Source organism: Manacus vitellinus, unplaced genomic scaffold (assembly GCF_001715985.3).
Source record: "Manacus vitellinus isolate BGI_N305 unplaced genomic scaffold, ASM171598v3 scaffold_22_pilon, whole genome shotgun sequence".
Classification (NCBI taxonomy): Eukaryota; Metazoa; Chordata; class Aves; order Passeriformes; family Pipridae; genus Manacus; species Manacus vitellinus.
This window is the reverse complement of record NW_021939632.1, coordinates 12,875,595-12,900,199: the sequence shown is the minus strand read 5'-3', so window position 1 is coordinate 12,900,199 and position 24,605 is coordinate 12,875,595. Positions and strand designations below refer to the sequence as shown.

The 24,605-nt window shown below is 39.8% G+C and overlaps 1 protein-coding gene across 3 annotated transcripts in view; it reads left to right on the top strand.

Moving 5' to 3' along the window:
- Window positions 1-24,605, top strand: part of ABCB11 (ATP binding cassette subfamily B member 11) — a 43,555-nt gene that overhangs the window by 14,680 nt on the left and 4,270 nt on the right. Inside the window, exons 7-26 of one of the 3 annotated variants that reach the window (XM_018072580.2) lie at window positions 190-277; window positions 1,169-1,302; window positions 3,123-3,294; window positions 5,019-5,143; window positions 5,865-6,039; window positions 9,129-9,242; window positions 11,239-11,349; window positions 12,280-12,405; window positions 12,895-13,098; window positions 14,363-14,533; window positions 14,859-15,060; window positions 15,758-15,833; window positions 16,779-16,911; window positions 18,445-18,603; window positions 19,906-20,010; window positions 20,109-20,270; window positions 22,082-22,285; window positions 22,916-23,157; window positions 23,267-23,423; window positions 24,189-24,386. In XM_018072580.2, coding sequence (XP_017928069.1) covers window positions 190-277; window positions 1,169-1,302; window positions 3,123-3,294; window positions 5,019-5,143; window positions 5,865-6,039; window positions 9,129-9,242; window positions 11,239-11,349; window positions 12,280-12,405; window positions 12,895-13,098; window positions 14,363-14,533; window positions 14,859-15,060; window positions 15,758-15,833; window positions 16,779-16,911; window positions 18,445-18,603; window positions 19,906-20,010; window positions 20,109-20,270; window positions 22,082-22,285; window positions 22,916-23,157; window positions 23,267-23,423; window positions 24,189-24,386 — 3,058 coding nt within the window. Of the gene's footprint in view, window positions 1-189; window positions 278-1,168; window positions 1,303-3,122; window positions 3,295-5,018; window positions 5,144-5,864; window positions 6,040-9,128; window positions 9,243-11,238; window positions 11,350-12,279; window positions 12,406-12,894; window positions 13,099-14,362; window positions 14,534-14,858; window positions 15,070-15,754; window positions 15,834-16,778; window positions 16,912-18,444; window positions 18,604-19,905; window positions 20,011-20,108; window positions 20,271-22,081; window positions 22,286-22,915; window positions 23,158-23,266; window positions 23,424-24,188; window positions 24,387-24,605 lie in introns of all 3 variants that reach the window. The other 2 variants (XM_018072579.2, XM_018072578.2) reach the window with 2 other exon arrangements.

Sequence of the window (24,605 nt, the reverse complement as noted above, 5' to 3'; positions counted from 1 at the left end):
TGGTCCCTGCCAGCTCTCTGGCCCTGTGCAACAGGCAGAGCAAGGAATCCAGCCCCTGATAGGGATAGCCTCTGTTAGCAAAACAAGTTGATTTGCTGGCTGACCTGACTCTAACCTGAGGGCACACCAGACTAGAAATCAAATTTAAAACAGTATTGCTAACTTTTTTTTCCCCCCTTTTTTTTTCAGGCTGCTGGATATTGAACAAGAAATGACCAGATTTGCAGGATACTATGCAGGAATTGGTTGTGCCATACTCGTGTTAGGATACCTCCAAGTCAGTATTCTTTTTTCTATTTTGATTTCAAAGTTTAAATCACTAAATAATGAAGTTTATGTTAATTATATTCCTTTTAACTGCTAGCTACCTATTTGAGCAGAACAGATGCTTTCAGTTCACATTCTATCGTCTGAAATATGTTAGCTCTGTCAGTCTGAGAGCTCCTTGGATTAGTGCTTGCATACCTTTGCAAAAGGATAAGTTTTACCCACACCACAAGCAATACTTGCTCAAGTGTGGCTGCTATGGAATCCACATACCCTCCTACAACAGCAGCTGAAGGGCATGCAGATTCCAAGCAGGCATCTCAACTGTACTGAGCCCTGTGTTTCTATAATAGAGATGTTACAGAGCAATACTTGTGTAAAACTGGTGTTGGAGAAGAATCACACCCTATGTGTTCTGTAGTAATGGTTCAGTCCTTATGACTGAGATGAGTCACAAGCTCAGACGACTCCTGCATAGGGTCCCCTGCTTTGGAAGCTTTTTATAATAACAAAAATCACTTGTCATTCTCCTTCCTGAGAACTATTCCAGAGTTTTGCTGAGGTAGGATGGCTGCCATCCCTGTACTACTTGCAGTTGTAGATGGAAAAAAGTTTGTCCATATGACATTCACATAACAGCATAAATAATTTACCTTGCCTCTTCTCTCATCTTACTAGAACTGTGACAAATGCTTGATCCACAGGCTATATAAAATTGCTGGATTATTTAAAGATCAAAACAACTAGCATGTCTATGTAGCCAGAATGTATTTTACCTGAATAGTAATTTTATCAATAGCCAAATTGCTCTATCCCATTTTATCCAAATTGCATTTTCCCATTTGTTGGGAGTAAAAGGACTTTTTACTGCATTTTATCAACCACTTTATGCTTTTCCCAGATCTGCTTTTGGGTTATGTCTGCAGCTCGTCAGATACAGAAAATCAGGAAAGCTTATTTCAGGAAAATAATGCGAATGGATATAGGCTGGTTTGACTGTACATCTGTAGGAGAACTGAACACCCGAATTTCTGAGTAAGTAATCTAGAAAAAAAATGTATGCTATAGAAAACATTTTGTAATTCCTTCCAAACACCACAGAGTGCCAAAAATCAGGCATTTGACAAACAACTTTTAATACAAATACAGCTATGTTCCTGGGAGTAGCAACCAGATGGATTATCTCCCCCGTCTTTGAACTGAGTGCCATAACTGTTAAGCCACAATTATTTCCCTTTTGTGCCTTGTCTGTCAGTAAATGTGGGGGGGGGGTTAGATGGGTTTTGGGGTAGGGTTTTTTTTTCCTGTTTGTCTTCTCCTGCCTTCTCCTTCTGTGCCCAGTCCTTTCAGAATGATCTATAATTTGGCTGTCAGTGCACACTCCCTGAGTCTGAAGACAGTGATCTGAACCCTCTCTCACTTCTCAGAAAGGAAAATCACATTAGAGGCATGACTTTGCTTTTGTTGGATTTTAAAAGGAAAGAGTGAGCCTTGCTTAATCTTCTGCTAAAGAAGATACAAACTCTTACCTTTAGATATGGACACAAGGCAGTTAGAGAAACCATCTCATCCTGGGTAAACATTTAGCCCTGAAAAAAACAGAGTTTAAGGCTTGCTCCTTAGTAGTTCCTGTTTACAGGCTGCAGGCAGGGTGGATATGCTGACTGCAGATGGCTCTTCTCAGTTGTGCCTGCGTAATAGTCACATTTGCAGAAGATTTTTCTGTAGCTGAAGGGGATTTTATTTGCCTTTACTCACCGGTATATATTACTTTCTGTGGTGTTCTTTTCATGAAGAATAAATGGCAAGCTTATGTTGCTGTGAAGAATCTCTTCGGAAAAAGTAGGAACTAAGCATGTATTTGTCTAATAAATAACGCAGTTCCCTTGGTTTTGAACAACATTGTCCTGTGACCTGCAGAAAGCTTCTTGACTGCAAAACCATTTGCCAGAAGAAATACAAACATGATTCTTCTACTCAACACTCTTACATTTTTCAACAGAGGACTGTAATTTCACTTGATGTATCAATGAGCTTACAACTTTGCACTTTAAATCTCAGTAGTACTGAGCTACTGTTTATTCCAGGAGTTCCTAGTTCTTCTAATCTCAGAGATGAGGTAGTAGCCAAGAGTGTTTTGCTTGAATACATTTTTTCTGTGTTGGCAAAGCCTAAGAGAGAACAAATGAACTCTGCAGCTGCCTAGGAGTTGAATGATACCAACTGCTGCACCACTATCCTCCATGTGATAGAACTGTCATGTTTTCCCACTGCCTCCAGTGTTAAAGTAGCCCTCCTTGATTTTCCCACTCTCTCATTTAGAGAATAAACTACCTTAGAGAATGGAGGGAGGAACTGGGAGGTGGTGGAAGGTGTAACTAGAAGAGAGTTAGAACCCTCTTCCCCTTTCCTGTCCCCTTGGCAAGGTGGTAGGGTACATTCTCAGTGCCCCATGATGTGAGGAATGCTATATCAGCTATGCTGTTTTTCCATTATCAGACAGCTGCATCCAACTGGGATGTCTCTGCCCTGTCCTTCGAATCAGCGTGGGCAGAGTAGTAAGAGCCAGCCAGTAGTAAGAGCCAGTGAATAAGTCAGCTGTTGGGGCAACTTTTCTTGGGAAAGGATGCCATCACCTCTGCAGTATTCATGTCTAAAAGCCTTCTGCCATTGCAAAGGCTTTCTCACTGTAGCCCAGGGTCTTTGTAAGGGTTGATGGTGAAAGAATAGGGATGAGGAAGGGCCTTCTCCAGGGAAAAGCAACTAAGCCAAATGCAGCCAGGACCTGTAACACAAACGAAAGGTATGCTCCCCAATTGTCTGTTGATTTTTGTTGTTGTTTCATTTTTTTCCAGTGATGTTAACAAAATTAATGAGGCTATTGCTGACCAAGCAGCAATCTTTATCCAGCGCATAACCACTTTTGTGTGTGGATTCCTACTGGGATTTGTCAGTGGCTGGAAATTGACCTTGGTTATCATTGCAGTCAGCCCTTTGCTTGGGCTTGGAGCGGCTATCTATGGCTTGGTAAGTGAATTGGGAAAGGTTCATTTTGAGGAATAATAGGCAGGGAAGATCATGCCATGGAGCTGTGAGGATTGGTAAAGTCTATTACACCCCTTTAAAGTCAAGAGAGGCAGATTATGGTCACAGCAGCACTGGACAGGAGGGGAAGGAAAGGGTGTGTGGAGGGGAGGTGGGCTTTGCTCCCACTGTTGTTTTCCCAGAATGACATATCCTGCTTCTAAGATGGGAGTATAAGCACACCTTCTTGTGGGTCCTGTGGATAGATATTATCATTGCTGAGATCAGAACCTGGCCTTTACCTTCTCTCTATTACTGCACACCTGGTTTAGATGGTTACAAGACATGGGACTTAATTTCTCTATGTAAATTGGCAGCTTTTGAGAACAATCAAGTTTCAGAAACCTAAAATAGTTGAAAATAACTGCTCAAAATTACCTCAAGCTGTCCTTGCTCCTGGAAGCTGCTGCACCTTCTCCCTGTTGTTCCTGTTCTGCTTCTCCATCCACTTCCTACAAACTTCCTGTTACTGTGCAGAAAAAGGACAGGGAAAAGGGAAACTGCCCTCTCACCTCCTCTACCACACCCATCAGGGCTGGATAGTTCCTGCTCCTCCTTTGCATTCTTGTTGGGCTCAGCCCTCTGGGAATCTAATTTCTTTCGCTTCAGGAAGAGCTTGTATCATTTTTCTATCAAACCTCTAATATAACCTTGACTAATGTCTTGTCTTCCAGCTCTCCTTTAGCGTCTTGTGCTGGCTGCAAGTAGATGACATGAATAATGACTCAGTGTGAAGTGGGAGAGCAGAATCCTGGCAGGGAATGAAAAAAAAAAACCAAATGCTTTTCCTTCATTTGCAATACCTTTCCGAGCTCATTCCCCTTTATGTCTGTAATTTTCCCCCTTTCCACTGTTAATTCTCTGTACCCATCTCTTTCCTTTCACAGACCTACTGTTAAGTGTTTCTTCCTTACCAGCCTTTCCAGACCAAGTCTTTGCTTTTTACCATGATGAAAACAGACCCAAGGTTAATCTAGACTGGTTTCTTATCTCCAAAAGTGGCTAATAGATGCATGGAGTAGGGTATTGGAAGAGGGAAAGTAAATAATGACACTTTACACTTTCTAATGTTATCTCATTCTCAAACCAATGTGGTGTCTTTGTGTAGAATTGTACATGACTACATTTTCATCCATTTTTTTGAGTTTAAGTAAGCTTTTGGCATCCAGTGTGCTCTGGGCTGCTGTGCAGGAGCCTGCTTGCTGTCAGCCCGAGAAACAAAGCACAGTTTTGGGCAACATCTGTTTCCATCTTCCCCCATCACTACAGTTACCTCTTCTTTCTGAAGCTAGGGTCTGCCACAGTGGCTGAAGGGCCACTTAAGCTCCCCCTTCCTCCCCCTATGCACAAACCCTGAGTCTGCAATCTGCTTAAGCACAGTTAGCAGCAGAGAGAGAGGCAGGGAGGGAAAGCAGGTGTTGCCAGCTGCTTTTTCTAGCTACCTGGGGCAGAGAGCTGTTGCAAAACCTATGCTACAAAGGTATGTGCCCTAGTACTAGAAGACACGAGTGTTCGAGTGTGCAGCGTGCCTAATAAAAGCCTGCTTGGAGTGCAGGAGGTGACCTTGTGCAGAGCAGACAGCACAGTGTGACAGCCACCATTGCTTATCACTGACCTTCTCTGTACCTGCAGTTCAGGTGTAACCAGCACTTCTCATGCTTTTGTAGGCTGTGGCAAAACTAACAGGACGAGAATTAAAGGCTTATGCAAAAGCTGGAGCTGTGGCTGATGAAGTGCTCTCATCCATCAGAACAGTGGCTGCTTTTGGTGGGGAGAAGAAAGAAGTTGAAAGGTTTGTTTGAACAAACTGCAAGATCTCTGATGTTTTTCTCCTGAAGTAATGAAATGCTGTAATGCATGTCAGATTCACGCCCATTATATTCTCTATATTCTACAGCTATGGCTATCTGTTAGCTTTGAGATGCATATGCATGTTATGTTTCAGAAATTTAGGTTTCAAGTAACATTTGAAAGATTAGTTTTATAACTCAGTTTATCCATGAAATAAAACTTCAGCAATGCTCCCTTCAATTCATTCCTACTTGTAGGAACATACTGTCAAATTTTCCCCTAAACATTGCCTGATATATCACTTTCACAGCACATCTGAAAAATTTAGGTACTTCCAAGCTAAGTAAGAGAACTAGTTTCAGCAAGACATGATTTGATGATGTTAAACTGTGAATTTCTCTTAAATTCTGTGAAAGCATAACATGACTGTAGGATGTGCTCTGAAGTGTTGGCTGAATTGTCAAATCAGCTCCAAATCCCCTGGTGAGGTATCTGCAATGAGTGTGGCTTTTCTTGTGCTTGTTACACTTAGAACATAGAAGGATTTCATGATTTGGGAGCATTGCTGGTTTCAGCTGTGATCTCACTTCAGACTGATTCTGTATCAACCTTATGTGTACACTCTGCTGTCACCAAAGATGCCTCATTTTGTTGGTCTTTGCTCATTTTGAAATTTCTGTCAAATTGATTTAATTCCCTTTTGTTTTTCTCTCTTTCTACAGATATGATAAGAATCTGGTGTTTGCTCAGCACTGGGGAATTCGAAAAGGAATAATAATGGGATTATTCACTGGTTATATGTGGTGTATAATTTTCCTAAGTTATGCATTAGCCTTTTGGTATGGTTCTAAACTTGTCCTTGAAGAAGAAGAGTATTCACCTGGCACTCTTCTGCAGGTACCCATTTTAGCTTGATGCAACTTTTCTGGACTGTTCTTTAAAACAGTAATTCTGAAACACGTATTCGTAGTGTTCTGGTATCTGGTGACTCAGTGGTAACAAACACTATGTATGTCTTCTAGAGATCATTACTCAATATACGTATGAAAGTATATGACACAATTGGATAAGATTTAAAAAAAAATCCATGTTTATTTCAAAGATTTTAAATACTACCTATTGTAATCAGAATAATGCTTTCATTTGAGAGCCCGCTACACAATTGTCAGAGGCCTGAAACTAGCTTTTCCATTTTCTGAGTCAGCATGTGTCTTCTGGGATGATGGCTTCTCTGAAGAACTTTGTAATAAAAACCCCTTTGTGATAAAGAGAAACCTAAGCAAAGAAAGTTTTGTCAAATCTAACCTCTCTCTCTTGAACACTTTCTGTTCCTTTGAAAAAAAAATTTCTGTTGCTTTGTTGTTACAAAGGACATGTAAACATGTATGTGGATAACAACACACATGGCTGTGGCTCCTGCAGTGTATGTAAAAAACCATGGCACTTGTGCATCCATTTCTGCACAGCAGATGCTCTAGACACTGATGGCCTAAATGCAACAAAACCAACATCCACAGATATTTTAGTTATTTGCTTTGAGCTAGGACTGCCCAAATGGCAGACTCTAGTCTAAACCCAGAGCAAACTTTTCCCAAACTTTGGTAAGTCCTGGGTATTCCGATGAGACATCTATTTTCACTCCTTCTCTGCCTCTTGTGCAGCTCTCAACCACCAGCAGCATGCAGTGCAAAGCTTCCTGCTAAGAGTTTGGCGAATTACTCTGCAAACATTGTTAACTTGAGTAATTCTGTTCAAGCAGGATGTCCCTCACAGGAAATTGTTTGCACCTGCTCTTGACGTGAGTAGTTGATACGAGGTAGTGCTGTGAAAAACAAAGTGAGCAATTTCCTTGTCTTGCACATGATAACTGGTGTTCAGTGCTCCCAAATGACAAATGGCAAACGGTGGGGAGCTACCCTGTAGCTGAAAAATTGTAGCTGTCAATGGAGAGACTCTCCCTTCTGCTCCCCTTCCTCTGAGTTTCCAGCAATCTTTTTTCTATTTGATGTTTTCTACCATACACTCCTAGTCTGATAGGGTGCAGGAGGGAAGGATTTGTAGATACAAAACATATAAATATGCTTTTCCTGATTTCTCAAAAAGTGTTGTCCACCAGCCATACTGCATTCAGATACACTAAGCATTGCCTTCCTTTCCTCTTCTGTCAGATGTACAGAACCTGCTCCCTTATGTTCATGATGGACTCTGACATGCATAAAACCTGCTTGCTTTGGGACTCATTCACACAAAAAAATTACTTAGTAGTAAAGCTGAGTATGAATTTATGGCGTAATCTATACATCCCAGTGTAGATATTTGCAGTACACAGTGTACAATAGAGTCCTCCACTTTAGCTATGGGGTTATCCTCAGTAAACAGGAGAACTGAGTCCTGTGTACTGCTATTTCTTTCTCAGCAGTAGTGTTTCCTTATACACTTTGCCCCATTTATCCTGACTACCGTTTGTGTTGCATCCTAAAGGCCAGCTGAGTCCTTGATTGCTTCTTAGCAGAATTCCCAGGTCAAACTAGAGCAAAGGATTGCATATTATACATTACATTACATATTTCCTAATGTTCAGGGTGAATGTCCAAACTATCAGCCACAACAAAGCAAGAAAATGGACCAAAAGCCTGCACCAAAGACATTGTCCAAACATTTATAATCTGTTCTGCCAAACCACCTCTGTAACTGAAAAACTAAGAAGAAATAAAGCAGAGTAAATTCTAGGAAAAAATATTTCAAAAACTGTTCAAAATCATGCCCTGACATGGTAGCACTGGGAAAAATAAACTATACTTACTATACAGTGCAGTTCACTCCTTGTTGTAGGAACATATTGAATATATTTGCATATGTGGTGTATAAGTGGTAAATAAGCCTTCACCTTTTCATGTTCACTATCTTCCAGTGTCCTGTTCTTTGAAGATCCTCTCTCATATCAGAATTGCCAGCATTTTCAGTCTTAGACAATTCCTTTCTACATTTAAGAACCTTGATAAAAACTTCTTTGTAGGAAATGAAGCATTGGCAGCTCTTAGGAAATTTTGAACAAACATTTTTGGTATTTTGGTTGATATGCTACAGCTTCACTTGCTTCTGATCTGCAAGGCCAGACAACAAGCTGTGTGAATTCTTGAACTGAAGTGTCCTCTGATACTTGATACTCTGTTCAGCTGCCTTTATTGTCTGCCAGTCTTTCCAGGAAGAGTGGATGCTGTGGCTCATTTTCTCTCATGTTGTCCTAGGCTTAGGTAAAAAGGGGATCCTGGGGCTTTCAGAAGAGGGTCATTAGTAACTCTTCCTTTTGGTTCTTAGAAGAAGACTTGAAACAGTGAGCACATTGGGTGTGTGCTACCTGCAGAAACTGTCCACCTGCACTGATAGAATAATCTCAGCTCAGAATGTGGCTTATTCAGTGTTGGTAGCAACCCCTACAGTTCATTTCTTCATGAGATAGAGAAAAAAGTCTTCTTTGCAGCTGGTACCTCCTCCAGAAGTAAGTTTTTTGAGCATTGGACGAGACAGGAACTGCAGTATACAAACGTTGTAATACAATGTTTTAAGCTTCTTTCTCTTTTTGCTTACTGGTAAAAGACATTCCCAAAATAATCTACTTCCCACCGATGTTCAGTTCCAGTCCATGTTTCAAGGAACAGGCACCCAATCAAACTGAGATGGCTTAAAAATACATCACTGGCATGTCAGTGAATACCTGGATGCACGATTTGTTAGGACAGGGCAAATATAAGATAGAGTAATTTGCTTCGGCCTCAAAAAAAGTTGTGAAAAATAGTGAAAATACCTTCTAAAATGCATTTGTTTGCTTTCTTGTTGGCTAATAATGCTCATATAGTGAATCACCGCAGTTCAGCAGCTGCATGAGAATTCATCAAGCCACTATAGTTTGGTTTGCATGTCTAAACTATAAATTATAACAAAAATGTGATGTCGTATTTTGTTAATTTCTTTTTCCACTTCTTCAGGTTTTCTTTGGTGTTTTAGTAGGAGCATTAAATCTTGGCCAGGCATCTCCCTGTCTGGAAGCCTTTGCCACTGGTCGTGGGGCTGCAGCAGACATTTTTGAGACAATAGATAAAGTAAGTAATGCATTTCTAAGCTATGTTATTTTGTAGTGGAAAAATAATTAAATAAGCCTGAAGTGGTACTAGTTCTATCTACTGTGTAAAATAAGGAAAAATGAGTCCAATTAAAGAAAAATTGATTGTCCAATAGAAAGGTCTAGTGGCATGTGCACAGGCTCAAAGAATGTGTTGAACAGATTTCTTAAGTGGCCTGCTTCTGCATAATGAATTTTTACCTCAGTTACTGATGTTCTTTATTCCTATTTCTCATGCCATACAATTACTTAACGGTGCTGGCCGATGGAAAGTGTAGTACTGACAGGCAGTAATGGTCACTTTGCAATCAAACTTGCAGCAAGCATCTAGCTCCCAGCCTCCAGATGGCATCAAAAGGTGTGACTATTGGCATTAGTGGCAAGGGTGGCCTCTGTCACCTGTCCCAGAGCTACCCAAATGAGCACAGGCACAGGCACTGGTCATGCAGCAGTCATAAACCTTAATCACAATATTATCTAAACAGACAGATACTTGAAATAAGGTAGTATGAGAGAGCCTGAGACTCCATTGGCATTTTTTGATGGGGATTCCTTTCTATAGCTTTATAAATTTAGTTGTTGGAAAAGTACTGTTGATTTCTTAATAGTAGGTAGTATCTCTGTTCATTGACACGCTTTATCGTGTTAAAAACTGTAAACACATTAGAATGCTGCTTGTCTTTTACAGAGCACAAAAGGGTGTATAAAGCGGACTAGAGGGGCCGTGGCAATGATAATAGATTTTTTAGTAACCTTTCAAATTCCTGTAATAACAATAAAACATGCCTTATAAATGCATTTCATAAGCTAAAACTCTAAGATAAACTGAAAAAGAGATAAACAAGGTTACTGTTTTTCAGAGAAAAAAATGAAAAGCATAAAGAATTGCAACAGTAAGGATTAATCACAAAATTCAAGATAAGGCTGAGTCAGATAACCTTAGGGTAAAAAAAGCAAACCAAAGTGAGATTTCATCTGTCTAGAGAAAGAGTGACAAAATTAGATCCATCTACTTGGCGTGTTTGTAGGTTTGTGATTAGACAGTACAAGCACAGCTCTGCCCTGATACAGATTTTTTTCTGGCACTAAATTTACAGTCATGCTGAGGTTCCCATTTGCAGGATCAGTGAAACTTTACTTCATAGCTTAGTATCTGAATTTAAGTATGATATATTCCTTAAGAGGAACCAATCTTCTAGCTGTTCTTAACATCTTAGAGCATACATATTTCTCGTATTAATATTCCCTTCAATCTGTTAGGCCATTTAAAAAATCATGCACATTTCAATTATCAAATATTGGTGTTGCTGTAGTTTTAATTCATTCTCTGTATTCCATGCTTCAGAAGTCTGCCCTTAGAAAATTTTATTTCTTTGTAATTCCTCAAATTCCTCTTAGTTCTCTGCTTGTGTCTAACAGTCTGCAATACCCAAGGCCTGGCCAAAGGTATGCGAGACCCAAAGCACTTCACAGGAAAACTTCAGCATTCCAGCTCTTAGGACAGAATGTACTAGGATGATGTTTAGATGCAGAGTGGTGAGGTGTGCAGATTTTCAGCAATGAATTGGTTGTTGGGTGCTTTGAGAGAATGTTTATATGAACAGGGTTAGTGCCATTTTATTCCTGAGGAGCTGGCTAAATTAACTTAATCAAAATGACTCGCTCAGTCAGCTGCTCTGTTCCAGCAAAACCTAGCTGAGTGGTTGACTGTGGTATTTGCAGTCAGCCTAAAATGAGAAGAGGATGCATCCTTCTTGCCCATACTATCCACTGGGGACAACTCCCCCATCACTCTGGCTCTCAATCTCATGCCCCTTGCCTGCTGTCCCTGGGGCAGAGCCTGCAACTGGCTCTATGCAACCAAATGCTGCTCAAACAGAAGTGCTATGGCTTTGTATGGTATTGGGAATATTTATATACTGCAGCACTGTTGTCTATTTAACAGCAAATAAATAACATAATAAATTTTATCCTAGAAACCCACCATTGACTGCATGTCAGAAGATGGCTACAAGCTGGATAAAGTACGAGGTGAAATTGAATTTCATAATGTAACATTTCATTATCCCTCCAGACCAGACATAAAGGTAACTATTCATCATCCATCCTGTGAACACAATTATTGGAAACAATCAAAATATCCTGATTCTGCCTGCAATTTCTAGATTTTCAGTAGAGGTCATTTTCTAGAAGCCCAGATCCTTTGTTTAAAAGTCAACTGAATAATTCTTCTATTAAAGGGTTCTTCTCCTTACCATTCTGCTTATTTTGCCATTCTGATATATCCCTTGCCACATCAACATATTCCTAGACTCCTAGTAATTTCAGACAAATTCACTTGTGTACAGCTTCTTTTACAATCAATTGTGCACTTGTATCAATGTTTGCTAGAATAGAACACAAAGTAAAAAGCTGAATGGTGCAAGGAGATTTTATAAAACTCTTTGATTATCCTGGGGATGTGCCATGTTACCCATTAAAATGCTAAGAAAGGTACAGGAACATTGACTGTATAACCCATAATTTCTCTATTGCTGTGTGTGAATTGACAAATTCTTCTTGGAAAAGCATATTATTGGACAAGAAAATGAGTGCTATTGCTTCTAGAGACAGAAGTACATGAAGTATCAGATTTTTCTACAGAATCTCAGTCTGACATTCTTAATATTTATGCTTTACCAGGCCCTCACAGTACACACGCGGTGTTCTTTAAAGGGAATTTACTACCAAGTTCTCTAGTGGTATTAACTTGACTAGTTTTTAATGCTGAACAACAGTAACTAAAAAAGATCTAAATCTGCTTCCCTGTTGTGTAAATAAGTGCTCTGCATTTACAAACTCTTCAAGCAATGTAAAAATATGTGGGTTGCTTTATCCTTTTTCTTTATAATACTGTTCTGAATTTTGTAAAATTGCTTTGAATCTCCCTTTGAAGATACAGAGTATACTCATTTGGTTGTATGACTGTGAAAGAATTAGAATGGATAGATTCTGTTTCTGGTTTTTTTCCTCTCTAGATTTTGGATAACCTTAATATGGTTATTAAAGCAGGGGAGACAACAGCTTTTGTTGGAGCTAGTGGAGCTGGGAAAAGTACAACGATGCAGCTCATCCAGCGTTTCTATGACCCCACTGAAGGCATGGTGAGTGTACCAGCCTAGAATGTGTTTCTCCAGCCTTAGGAACTTGAGAGAATAGCATGGTTTCTTCTCCAAGGTGGAAAGGAAGACTCCTAACTCCCTTTTTGTTTCCTTCTTTTTAAAAAATTTATTTTTTAAATGAGCAAAATATCTTCCTGTGCATTTCTTTTATTTAAATGTATAAAAGACAAAGAACTGATTTTTTTGTAAACATATAATGATCATTTTCATGATTACTTTTCACCTGGTTTTATTTCTGAGGCCAAGCAAAAATGGAAATGAAATCAAAGAGCACAATTCCTAGAGCCAATGCTACTGACACTGCATTGCCTTCTTCTGTGTATGCAAGCTGATTTTTATGCAGGTCATGGAAACAAAGCATCACAAGCCCTTCATTTCCAGTGTGTCTTTCTTTGTCTCTGAACTGGAGGGGATAATTTCCCTGACTTTTTTTTCTTAAATTTGTGTCTGTGTTTTAATTGGCTTCTGCAGATTACCCTGGATGGCCATGACATTCGTTCCCTGAATATCCAGTGGCTGCGCTCACAGATTGGCATTGTTGAACAAGAGCCGGTGCTCTTCGCCACCACAATAGCAGAGAACATCCGCTATGGTCGGGATGAGGCTACCATGGAAGACATAATCAAAGCAGCCAAACAGGCCAATGCTTACAATTTCATCATGGACTTACCACAGGTATGCTCTGCCTTGTAAAGTGTTTGGCACGATTTGATGAAAAAGTAGAGAATCCTTTTGTCCCTCCCCCTCTGCAGCAATCTGTGCTCAGGTGGAAGGGCAGAAGATTAATATACATAGTAGGCAGCAACCTTTCCTTTGACTGCAGTTAATTAGGTCTTATTATATGCATGTCTTCAAGTTAAAAACCCAACAAGCAGCAACCCTCCCCCCCAAAAAAACAACCTCGAGCAGGATTAGTTCCTCAGGAATCATATGCACAACACTCAATATCACAGTAATAATCATAGCACGATTTAAAAATACGTATTTTTCATGGTATGTAGATTTGTTTCTGCTCAGGCCAAAAGCAACGTAGAGCCCAGCCTCTCAGTAGCCAGCATATGTTGTAGAAGTAGTCTGTACTGATGCTCACAACCTAATCTTGTACAAGCTTTGTAAACTAGCTGGAGGTTCCCTCTTCTCCAGTTCCTTCCCTTATGATGACAGGGCTTCAATAATTCCTCCTTACAAAGCCCATATTGAATAGTACTGGGCTGTCTACTTTTCTAGATTATTATTTTGCCAAGTAACTTCTCAGAATGACATGATACAACAGTGAATGTTATTGATGGGATTCAAGTACCATTAACAGTCCGTACATACTTTTTATCCTCCATCTATGCATCTCCAGGCTTCCAGGAGACTATTCATAGAAAGGCTCTTTAAAGGCCCATGTTTATTTCCTGGAAATGGAGGATTTAGCTCTAGGTAAATATAATTATCCTATCTCTCAATATGCCAGGCTTTACATGTTTGTTTAATTCACTACCTGAACCCAATGCCACCAGAATGTGATGTCCATGAATCACAGACACAGTGTCCGTGAGTCACAGGTCCTCAGCAGCCAAATCCAGGTCTGTGAAAAGTTTGCTTCTGAGTCATCTGAGGGAAAGTGGGTGGGTGATTCCTCTCCATTTCAGCTTTTGCTCATATAGTTGTTTTGAATTAAACCAGAACATTTCACCTTTTTACCAGTGCATACTTTTGGCTTGGGGTTGGAAGCTCAGTGCAGGCAAAATGATGTTGTACTTTATGAAGAAAATTATTTCACCAGTTGTCCTTTGAATATTTGCTCTAACAATGGTTTTGTCTTTCAAAGACAATAATTTTTTTAAAGTCTACTCCAGGGACAAATCTGAGAGACATTTTACCAATATCTTCACCAGAAGCTTAACAGACTTTTTGGTTATCTGTTTCATTTTCACGTTTCTCCTTCACACAGAAATTTGACACTCATGTTGGAGAGGGTGGAAGCCAGATGAGTGGAGGTCAAAAACAGAGGATAGCTATTGCTCGAGCTTTGGTGCGAAACCCCAAAATCCTGCTACTGGATATGGCTACGTCAGCACTTGATAATGAAAGTGAAGCTATTGTCCAAGAAGCACTTCATAAGGTTTGCTATAGTATGGCAAAAATTGGACTTGAAAGGACAGAAATTATTTTTAATGTACTCTGCAGAGAGTGTTGCTGAATTTCAACAAATAAGTGAGAAGCTCTGCTTAATAACTGTTCCGTATGCACAAGTAGAACCTTGATATTATTGACAGAGAATAATTTTTGCTTACTTTGGGACATTAACAGAAATCTATAGCTCTGCTCCGTGGGCTATGGATGGAGCTTAAGTCAAAGTCAGCTGGAACTACTCCTGTTAATTTGAGTAGACTTTAGATTCCATGGCTCATGTTCCAAGCGTTTCCATGTGCTGTGTTTCCCGCCAGGCTCGCCTTGGCCGCACAGCGATCTCGATAGCTCACCGCCTGTCGACCGTCAAAGCCGCCGATGTCATCGTGGGGTTTGAGCACGGAAGGGCTGTAGAGCGAGGAACTCATGAGGAACTGTTGAAGAGGAAAGGGGTTTATTTTATGTTGGTGACCTTGCAAAGCAAAGGAGACCCAGCACCTACTACAGAAGAAACAGAAACTAAATTAGGTAAAAATCCAGATATTTTAATTTTTTTTTTTTTATAAGGACTAGTTGTTTCTTTTTTTTCTTCTACTTTTATGGCTGAATTTTATCATTCATAGAAGTAACACATTGACAGTCCTGGCCAAAGTGTTTTTGCTGCATATGCACTGAATGACCTTTCTAATATAGATCTACCCTGAAATAGTCCTGACCTTCAATACCCATCATTTTATAGCTCCACTGTGTGCCAGTGGTCCAGTCCTGCTGCATTTGAAATTCAAGCAAATTACAGAGTATGCTGAAACCACTTTATTTGTTTTGCTAGAGGCAGATTTGAATCAAAGCTTCTGGAAATTAAGGTCTAATAGAATGATCTCTTGTATTTTTGTGAAATGTCATACGTTGGATATGATTATCTTAAAATAAGAGAGAAATTACGGAGTTCGAACAGAGAAAAAGCCTTTGGCAGTCACATCTCAAGTGAGATGGTCCTTGGGCTATAATTTGGTTAAATTCATCCTGTTGAATACAAATATAAACCTTGTGATACATGTAGGTTGAGTAGCGTGGTTGTATTACATTCTTTGCCTTCTACAAGGTATTCCATTTATGACTTGGAGACACTGCACTTTTTTGTAGAGCCACAGTGAACTTAGGTTGTATTCAATTTTAGCACTAACTGGAGAGCTCTATATACTATATTTTGCAGCAGCAGAGGATGATGTGGTTGAGCCAACTCTTGAGAAAGTCCAGTCGTTCAGCAGAGGAAGCTATCGGGCCAGTTTGAGGTGAGTCTTAAAAATGGTTGTAAATCTCAGTGTGTTTCCAGATCTCTGTGCTTCATCCTGCTATTCCAAAATACCAGTAGTGCTAATAAATGACTTTTCTGTGTGCTGCGTAAAAGAGGGTTGAAGGACTGCAAGCATTTTACTGAGATAGAGTTCATTTGGAAAGAAATAGCTTGAGTATTAATGTTACTGATTGAAGTCCATGGATAAATAGCAAGGCTCTTAATTTTGCTCCTCTTTCTATCCATAGTACTTTCTCTCCAATTTTGATTTACTTTGTTAATGTTCTGTTTTTATTATTGCTAACATGCAGCCACATTTGTAACATCTAATGCACTTGCAGTCCAGTCCTTTGAAAAATGACTTGCTGTGCAATTACTTGGGAGATCAATGCAATCTACAAGGACATTTTTATTATGGCTTCTGCTTGATGGAAGTTAAAGCATTTTCCAAGCCAGACTGCCTTGTAGTTAGACACTTATTATTTCTTTCAGGCAAGCCCATGTCAGACATATACAAATGAATACATGTCCTACATTACAGAGTTATGTTTTATCAGAGGTAGAGATGAGTTGTTTCAATATCCTGTTTTTCTGGACTGAATTACTGGTAGTGGTAATGGTGGTTTGAATTGGTGTCTTAACTTGTGCAAATATAGTAGGACACACTGTAGTTTTACTCAACAAATACAGAGTGTGTGGTATATCTAAGACAATGTCTGAGTGGTGTGAGTGGAATATGATTTTGAAAAGTATTTGCCCCTGTTGTGAGATTTTTTTCCTCAAGAAGTTGAAAGATCATAGAAAAGAAAGAAAAGGTCTGTGGGATTCTGACTAATTACTTCAGTGCATCCTGATTTAGTTGATATAAGAACTGTACCTGCTTTGCAAGCAAGTATTGTGTTACTGAGCTGTGAAGAACAGACTATTTGTGTCCTCTTTGCAGAGCTTCACTTCGGGAGCGCTCGAGATCTCAGCTCTCTAATCTGGTCCCTGAGCCTCCATTATCTATAGGAGGAGATCATGCAGAGTCTACGTATCTTACTTCTTATGGAGAAGATGATGGAAAAGCAAGAAAGGTCAGGTTCAATAGCTTGTTAGGAAATTTTCAACCAATCAGATTATATCCCTTGGTAATGATCACCTATAGATAGGTGTCTGTGTTGTAGGAGTTGGTGGCAGGTATGTTTTCCTGGCTTGATCCTCTTCTCTGCTTAAACAAAACCACAGCTTCAATTCTTATTTCTGTGTAAACCCTAGGCTGCATTTTGATGTCTGTTATGCTTATTGGTCCATACAAAATTTCCAACAGAGCATGACTTATTGGTAAATTGATACATGTTGTAGATTTAGTTGAGAAACATATTCATAAAAGCTGAATTAACTGACAAAAAGCAAACTGCTCAGTCTGTGAAATGTACCAGCCACTCAGTGATACAAATGGCACTGCTTCTTGTTCAATAAAGAGTAAATTCACTTTCATCTCAAAATCATCCAGAGACTTCAGCAGAGAGACCCCCTCACTGCAACTAACCCAGAGTCCTTTTGCTGTCAGTGTCCTCCTGCAATCAACTGGCATAGAAAATGAAGGCAGCAGGCCTTAAAATTACACAGAATATGTAGGAATATACACAGTGGGTTTCCAAATTGCTTATGAAGCTCTCTGCACCAATTTTCTTGGCTGTGGTTCAGTGCAGAGAGCAGCAGTGGGAAGTCACTCTTCTTGCTATTGCTAAGCCAATTCTGTGGATAAATAGAGTGCTTTAGTGCTGTCACTGTGTCACTAGCTCAGAAGCAAGAGAAAATACAAGATGCTTGCTTCCACCCACTCCTCCTTGCCTCCTTTCCAACAGAGATGTCTTCACAGTGTCTCTTTTGTCTGGGCATTTCTAGTCATATGAACTGAGGGACATGAGCAGGGCTGAGCACGTAAGTGTTACAAACATTCTGCAAATATCAAACTGCAGGACAAGTTATAATTTGATGATGAATATTCTGCATTTACTGGGCATAATTATGGGAATTCAACATATAGTCCGAGGATGTTTCACAGAAGGGAGTCATACTTAGCGTGTATAAAGCCTGAATCCAGCTATCACTGTGAGATCTCTCGTTTTAATTATATCACATACCTCTTAATTTGAGGCAGAGTCTGATCAGTGTGTTCATCCACAATACTTAAAAAGTAATATTTAAGAAGATTTAATGAGTGACACAAAAAGCTGCTTGTGAGGAAGAAGTTTAGGTTTTGCACCACATCTCATCTGGAGGTAGATAAAAGGAAACATCCTGAGTTTCAGTGGCAGAATATCTTAAACTGGTTGCAAATAACCTCTTCAGTTGGAATCATTAGAGCTCCACAAGGCATGAATCTCTCTCTTTTTCTCCAGAGGCAGTAAAGGTAGTCATTTATGTAACCCTCTTGTGACTCATCAGGCCTACAAAAGAACTCCAGAGAGCAGCTGTCTTTTCCCCTCCTGTACAAAGCTAGAGCAGCTGTTTGGGCATGAGATGGTCATTTAACAAACTAGGCTAACTATTTGATCTCACTGTCAAAGGGAGAGCATCACTGGGGGAATGCATTCACTTCATAAATCCAACCTGTTTTTTAGGAATCTGTTGTGGAGGAAGACGCCAAGCCTGTATCATTTACCAGAATTTTGAAATACAATGCCTCCGAATGGCCATACCTGGTGCTTGGATCTCTGGCAGCAGCTATGAATGGAGCAGTCAATCCACTCTATGCTTTGTTATTCAGTCAGATTCTTGGGGTATGTTATAGTAACATTTTAATGTGTATTTTAGCTCTGAAGCAGAGAATGAGAAAGGCTGCAAGAAAAAGCAATCCATGGCGAACACAAGCAAAGTCCAACATCTGTGTTTTAGTATTAATAAATTTAAAATATTTCTGCCCGGTGTCAAGGCAGTCAGGCAGATGGAATATGCATCTGCTTTTAAATCTGTCTGAATATCTGCAATGTTGTTGTGTCAAACATGTGAACTTGTACTCTGGGACAAATAGGCTGGGGAATCCCCACAGTTATTAAGTAAAAGGATACATTAAGCTGAGTCTGCCCTAAAAGTTTTCAGAAATTAATCCCAAAAGTCAATGAAGAAGTGGATAATCCTGGATATGTACCTTTTGAACAAATTTCTCAGTAGTTTCTTCTTACTTGTGCTTTCGTTCTCCTTGTGGAATTGTCTCAGAGTATGGGAAATGAATCCTTTCCAGTGAAACTCAACCAGAAGATATGCTCTGACTGCAACAAGCAGAAATAGTTCAGACAAACAGCTTCAGATAGATACACTGACCTACATATCAACTGCTCTGACTGAAAGGAAATGCTAAAGGATGGCTACTTAGATTTGGACCCGTACTTCAGCAGCAACCAATAACATTGGCAGGTGTTGAAAAAGAACAGATATTAAGAGTGAGAGAAGACCGCTGTGGAGGCTGGTGCTGAATGGGGTGAAGGGGCTATAATTTAAGCACTAATGCTTTTTCTCAAGTGCTCAGCAGTAAGTGAATGGCTTGTATCCACACTCTGGAAGTAAAAGACACTTGGTTCCTCTTGGAGCCTACTTATGGTAATTATAGTGTCTGTTAATGTTGTGCAGGAAGTCATGCTGAGCTGTAATTACTTACCCAGACTTTATTTTGTACAGCCCAATAAAGTTGCAATGGCATAGACCAGAGAGGAGGTAAGATGCTGCTGTACTGTTGCTTTGCTGCTATGCTATTTATTTCATGACAATTCTCTGGTTATCAGTGTTTAGAGTAAGTGGTGATTGGTTAGTTATAACTGGGGATGGGCCACAAGTAATAGTAGTGTTTGCAGACACTGAGTATAGTAAACTTGTTGTTCAACAGGAGAAAACCCCATTATGTTTTAACCCAGGGTCACCCTAGAAAAATAAGGAATGATGCCTTTGCAGTGGATGAGGGAGAGCTCTGTGTTCTGGCTTTGGTTCTAGGGTGGGCTTCTGCACTTGGCAACAGGGAGTCAAGAACAAACTTCACACACAGAAAAACTAACACTTCTAATATAATGCCACCATTTTTTTTTTCAAAGACCTTCTCCATTCTTGATGAAGAAGAACAAAATACCCAGATCAATGGTGTCTGTGTGCTCTTTGTCTTGGTGGGAGTTCTTTCATTTTTCACACAGTTTCTACAGGTAATAGCAGTCTAACATACTTAAATTTTGTTTCTGAACCCTTTACTCTGTGGGTATCTCTTTCTTACAGTATTTATATTTGTTCTCATGCACCCCAGGGATACACCTTTGCCAAGTCTGGTGAGCTGCTTACAAGGCGCTTAAGGAAAATTGGCTTCCAGGCTATGCTGGGGCAAGACATTGGCTGGTTTGATGACCGGAAGAACAGCCCTGGGGCTTTGACTACAAGACTTGCAACAGATGCCTCACAGGTCCAAGGGGTAAGACCTGGTAGCTTATGAATTATTTTACTGTTAAGCACTGATTAAAGACCTGTTTTGGCACATTGTTAACAGAAATTATCTAGAGTGGAACCAGCCAGGTCAATGTAGAACAGTCCTTGGTCAGCCAATTAAGCTATTTCTATTTATCATAGACTGTCAGTGTGGAACTATTATAGTGGTATTTCCTAAAAGCACCAATAGGCTCACAATTTACAACCCATTATTCCTGTCTGGATTTTTTTTTTTCTGGAAATGAATTAGCTTTTTGCCACAATGCTTCAGTGTTTATTTCCAAAACATGTCAAACTAGTATTTTAGTGACATTGATTACTAACCATGTTTTCCAGTGTTCAGCATGGCATTGTGTACGTTGCGGAAGTTTCAATTTAAACTGACAGCCCACTTGAAAAAACAGTTTGCAGTACTGGCTGATGTTCCAGCCAGGAATTCTGCAGCCAGTTTCAGTGTTTGGGAAAATGAAACACTAACTTCATGCATAGTGTTCCTTAGTGGATGAAGGTTAAATCATATTGAGCTATAGCTGTTACATATATATCCTATCTGGATTGATCCTTTGATAGGTGGGAGTCAGATGCCATTTTACCTGGCTCCAACGCGAGCAATTTTCTAGAAAGAAAGAAAGAGATGTACAGATTTCTTTGTTACAAAAACTGTCCTGTTTCAGCTTGACTGAACATGGTAGGTTAGTTTTGAAAAACTGTTAATGGGGGTTTTAATAATTTAAAAAACAAATGAGAGAAGAGGTTTCCAAAACCCCTGTCAGCAGCAATTTCTACAGAATCAGAGAAACTAACTGCAAATCTTACAGGCACTTACAGGGCATATTTTAATTGAAATAAATAAACCTGTAAAACACTGAGTGAACTGTATAATAGCCTCCTAATGGATAGCTTTGTTCAAAGCATATGCAGAGCAGTGGGAAGAGCAGTGGGGCACAGCCATCCACTCCACAGCTTGGGATGGGGGAACAGAGCTACCTGGGCAGCAGTGCCCTCCACCTTTCCCTGACTGACAGAGCTTGCTGCAGGTCAGAGAACAGATGGTAAAGCATTTTGTGCTGCAAGTTCACATCCTGCAAATGGATTTGACTGAAAGTCATCAAGGATATCAAATGTACATTTTTATTCTAATACATGGCAGCATAGCTCCTATCTAAGGCTGCTGTTTACTGCTATGAAAGTAGTAAACAAATCAAATTTATTAAAAAGAATGGTGTTGTTGAAGTGCATAAGGAGAAGATGAATGCATTCAATAAAGGTGATGTCAAAGCTATATTTAAAATTTTTCCTTAATAAAGGAAAGATAGGCAGAAATGCAGCTTTGTTTCATGCTTTTTAAGTGATGTTTCTTACTGATTTTAGCACAGCTGAGGCTTTGTTGCTAATAACTAAGTTACAAAAGGGTCCTGTTTATTATTTATATATAGATGGTAAATGTGAGGGCTAAACAGTGTATTCAGATGAGTGATTCCTCAGGGAACCAAGGGAACTAATTTCAATAATTAGATTATCTCTCTTACAATCAGTAGAAACAATATTCTGAACTCTCAATGGAAAATTTGGTGGATGAAAGGAATATTGAGCATTTGAAGGCTTCCTGTTGATACAATTAATTGGAAACAGACTATCCAAACTGGCTAAATTTCAGTGCACTCAGCAGCTCTTAGTGCCTTATGATATTTTAATGTAATTTAGAGTTTTCTAAAGTTTTATAGGAAAATTTATTTTAAGATTGTTGAAGTTACTACTGGAGTATAAGTCAGTCATCTCTGTTTCTTTTCTTCGAAGGCAACTGGATCACAGATAGGAATGATTGTCAATTCCTTTACTAACGTTGGTGTGGCCATGATCATTTCTTTCTACTTCAGCTGGAAACTGACCTTAGTTATATTGTGTTTCCTGCCATTTTTGGCCTTATCTGGAGCTGTGCAGGCTAAAATGCTGACAGGATTTGCCTCACAGGACAAGAAAGCACTGGAAGCTACTGGACGGGTAATGCTGTTTAAAAGACTAATTCATATTTGCAGTCATGAGTAGTTGAAAAATCAGTCATTTGGGATCCTCAGTAATTCAGATGTAAACTGGCAATGTTTTGCAAATAAGGTGCAATATTTCAGCTTGTCAAACCACTGAAACGCTGTTGAGAACTCCCTAACTGCAAAAGCAGTTCCTGCATGGAGTGTGACTGACCTTTCAGAAATGATTGGACTGAAGTGGTAGACACAGATCTCTCAGCAGTTTGGTTCACCTTTCCTAATGTTAGGAATAACAGTGTTCCTAAAAACATTTTTCCTTTTGCAGATGTCGCATTTATTCACATTATGTGAAATAAATCACAAGTGAGAGCACGTGCCTGATTCCCTCAGTGCACTTACAGTAAGTCAGCTCCAGTGGAGCACGCAGAACATTGCTATTGAGGATGTCAGTAGATAACTGCTTGTAGGAAAGGTTCTTTTTAGGCTGGCTGATATTTGGGCCAGTCTGTATCATGTTTGAATGAATTTATATATTGCAATAGTGTCCTGTGTTCATGAAAGAATCATGCATTTGTGAAAGCACACTCAACTTTTTCCAAGCAAAAATTTGGAGCTTTTACCTGTTTTTTTTCTTTTTCTCCTCCAGATTGCCAGTGAAGCTGTCTCTAACATCAGGACTGTAGCTGGGATAGGGAAAGAGAAAATGTTTATCAACAATTTTGAGAAGCACCTGAATATGCCCTATAGAGCTGCAATCAAAAAAGCACACGTTTATGGGCTCTGCTTTGGCTTTGCCCAGAGCATAGTGTTCATTGCCAACTCTGTCTCCTACAGATACGGGGGGTTTCTAGTTGACTCTGAAGGACTCCATTACAGCTTTGTGTTCAGGTGAGAGTCTGCTTGGAGCCACAAATGGGTCTCCAGAAGTGCTGGGCTTGGTCTAGTGTTCAGTTCCCTGATGGCTTCCCAAGAATGACCATGTCCCCCTTCCCCCCAGGGTGATCTCTGCTATAGTCACCAGTGGAACTGCTTTGGGGAAAGCTTCTTCCTATACCCCAAACTATGCCAAAGCCAAAACATCTGCTGCACGCTTTTTTCAACTGGTCGATCGGCTTCCTAAAATCAGTGTTTACAGTGAAAAAGGGGAAAAATGGGTAAGAGTGGAGATGAGTAATTTGTGATGTCATTCAGCTCAATATAAGCATGGAAGTTGCACTAATGATTCAGGAGTCAGTGAGGATCACTGCTTTACAAGAAGGTTATGCTGGCTGTATAATTGTTACTTGTCTTTGCTCTTTTAGAAGCAGTGAGCTCTGTACTAGGCAGCAAGAGTAATATAAAGTGGGCTATTAGGAATTTGGCATGTAAAATACCTGTACATTGGAATGGAACAGATTTGGATGACTCACAGAATAACAAGTTTTTATTTCCTGCTCTACAGTTCATGCACAAACCTGACTATCACTGGCTTACAAAGGAGGCTTTTTCCATTCACATCAAACTGGTGGGGGTGTTCATGAGGAGGCGAAGCATCACTGAGTCAGACTAAATGAAAATGCTCAATTTCCAGTGAATTGAAAAGTCAGACCCAGAAAATTCAAATTGTTTATTTTATACAGAGTGTCTGTATTAAAATTAAAAACTTACCCATTTGCAAGGCAATCCCATCAGTTGATTGCTCTGACCAGTGCCATGTGGGGAAGTACAAGCAGAGAAATAGTGTTATGACATGCTTAATGTCTAGGACAGCTACTCCAGTGTGGTTTTTATCCCTTTTCCTCAGCTAATTTCACAAGCGCGAATGTCATATTTTAAACAAGAGATGCCAGAATGGTATCTGAGGAAGACTTATTTTGTACCTTACAACTTTCAGTTTTGAGCTTTAGGTCATTGTAACATCTTTCTCTTTTTTTCACCAGGAGGATTTCAAGGGAAGTGTTGAATTTCTTAATTGTAAATTCACATACCCTTCTCGGCCTGATATTCAGGTTCTGAAAGGACTCTCTATCGCTGTTAAGCCTGGACAGACTTTAGCTTTTGTTGGAAGTAGTGGTTGTGGTAAGAGCACCAGTGTCCAGCTTCTGGAGCGTTTCTATGACCCTGACAAAGGAAGTGTGGTAAGCAAAGAAAACATGGTTTCTGTGCTGTTGTTTTCAGCAGTGCTCCAGGGGCCTTCTGCCTGTGTCCTCCTGTGCAGCCTAGCAGTGGTGGTGTGTATATGTGCAGGTTGGGGCTTTGGCTCCTTCTCAAACAGATATGGACTGTTTGGACAGTTCCCAAATATCATCTCAGATGTATTCAGGCAAGATAAGAGAACTACAAGCCTCAGGTGCACT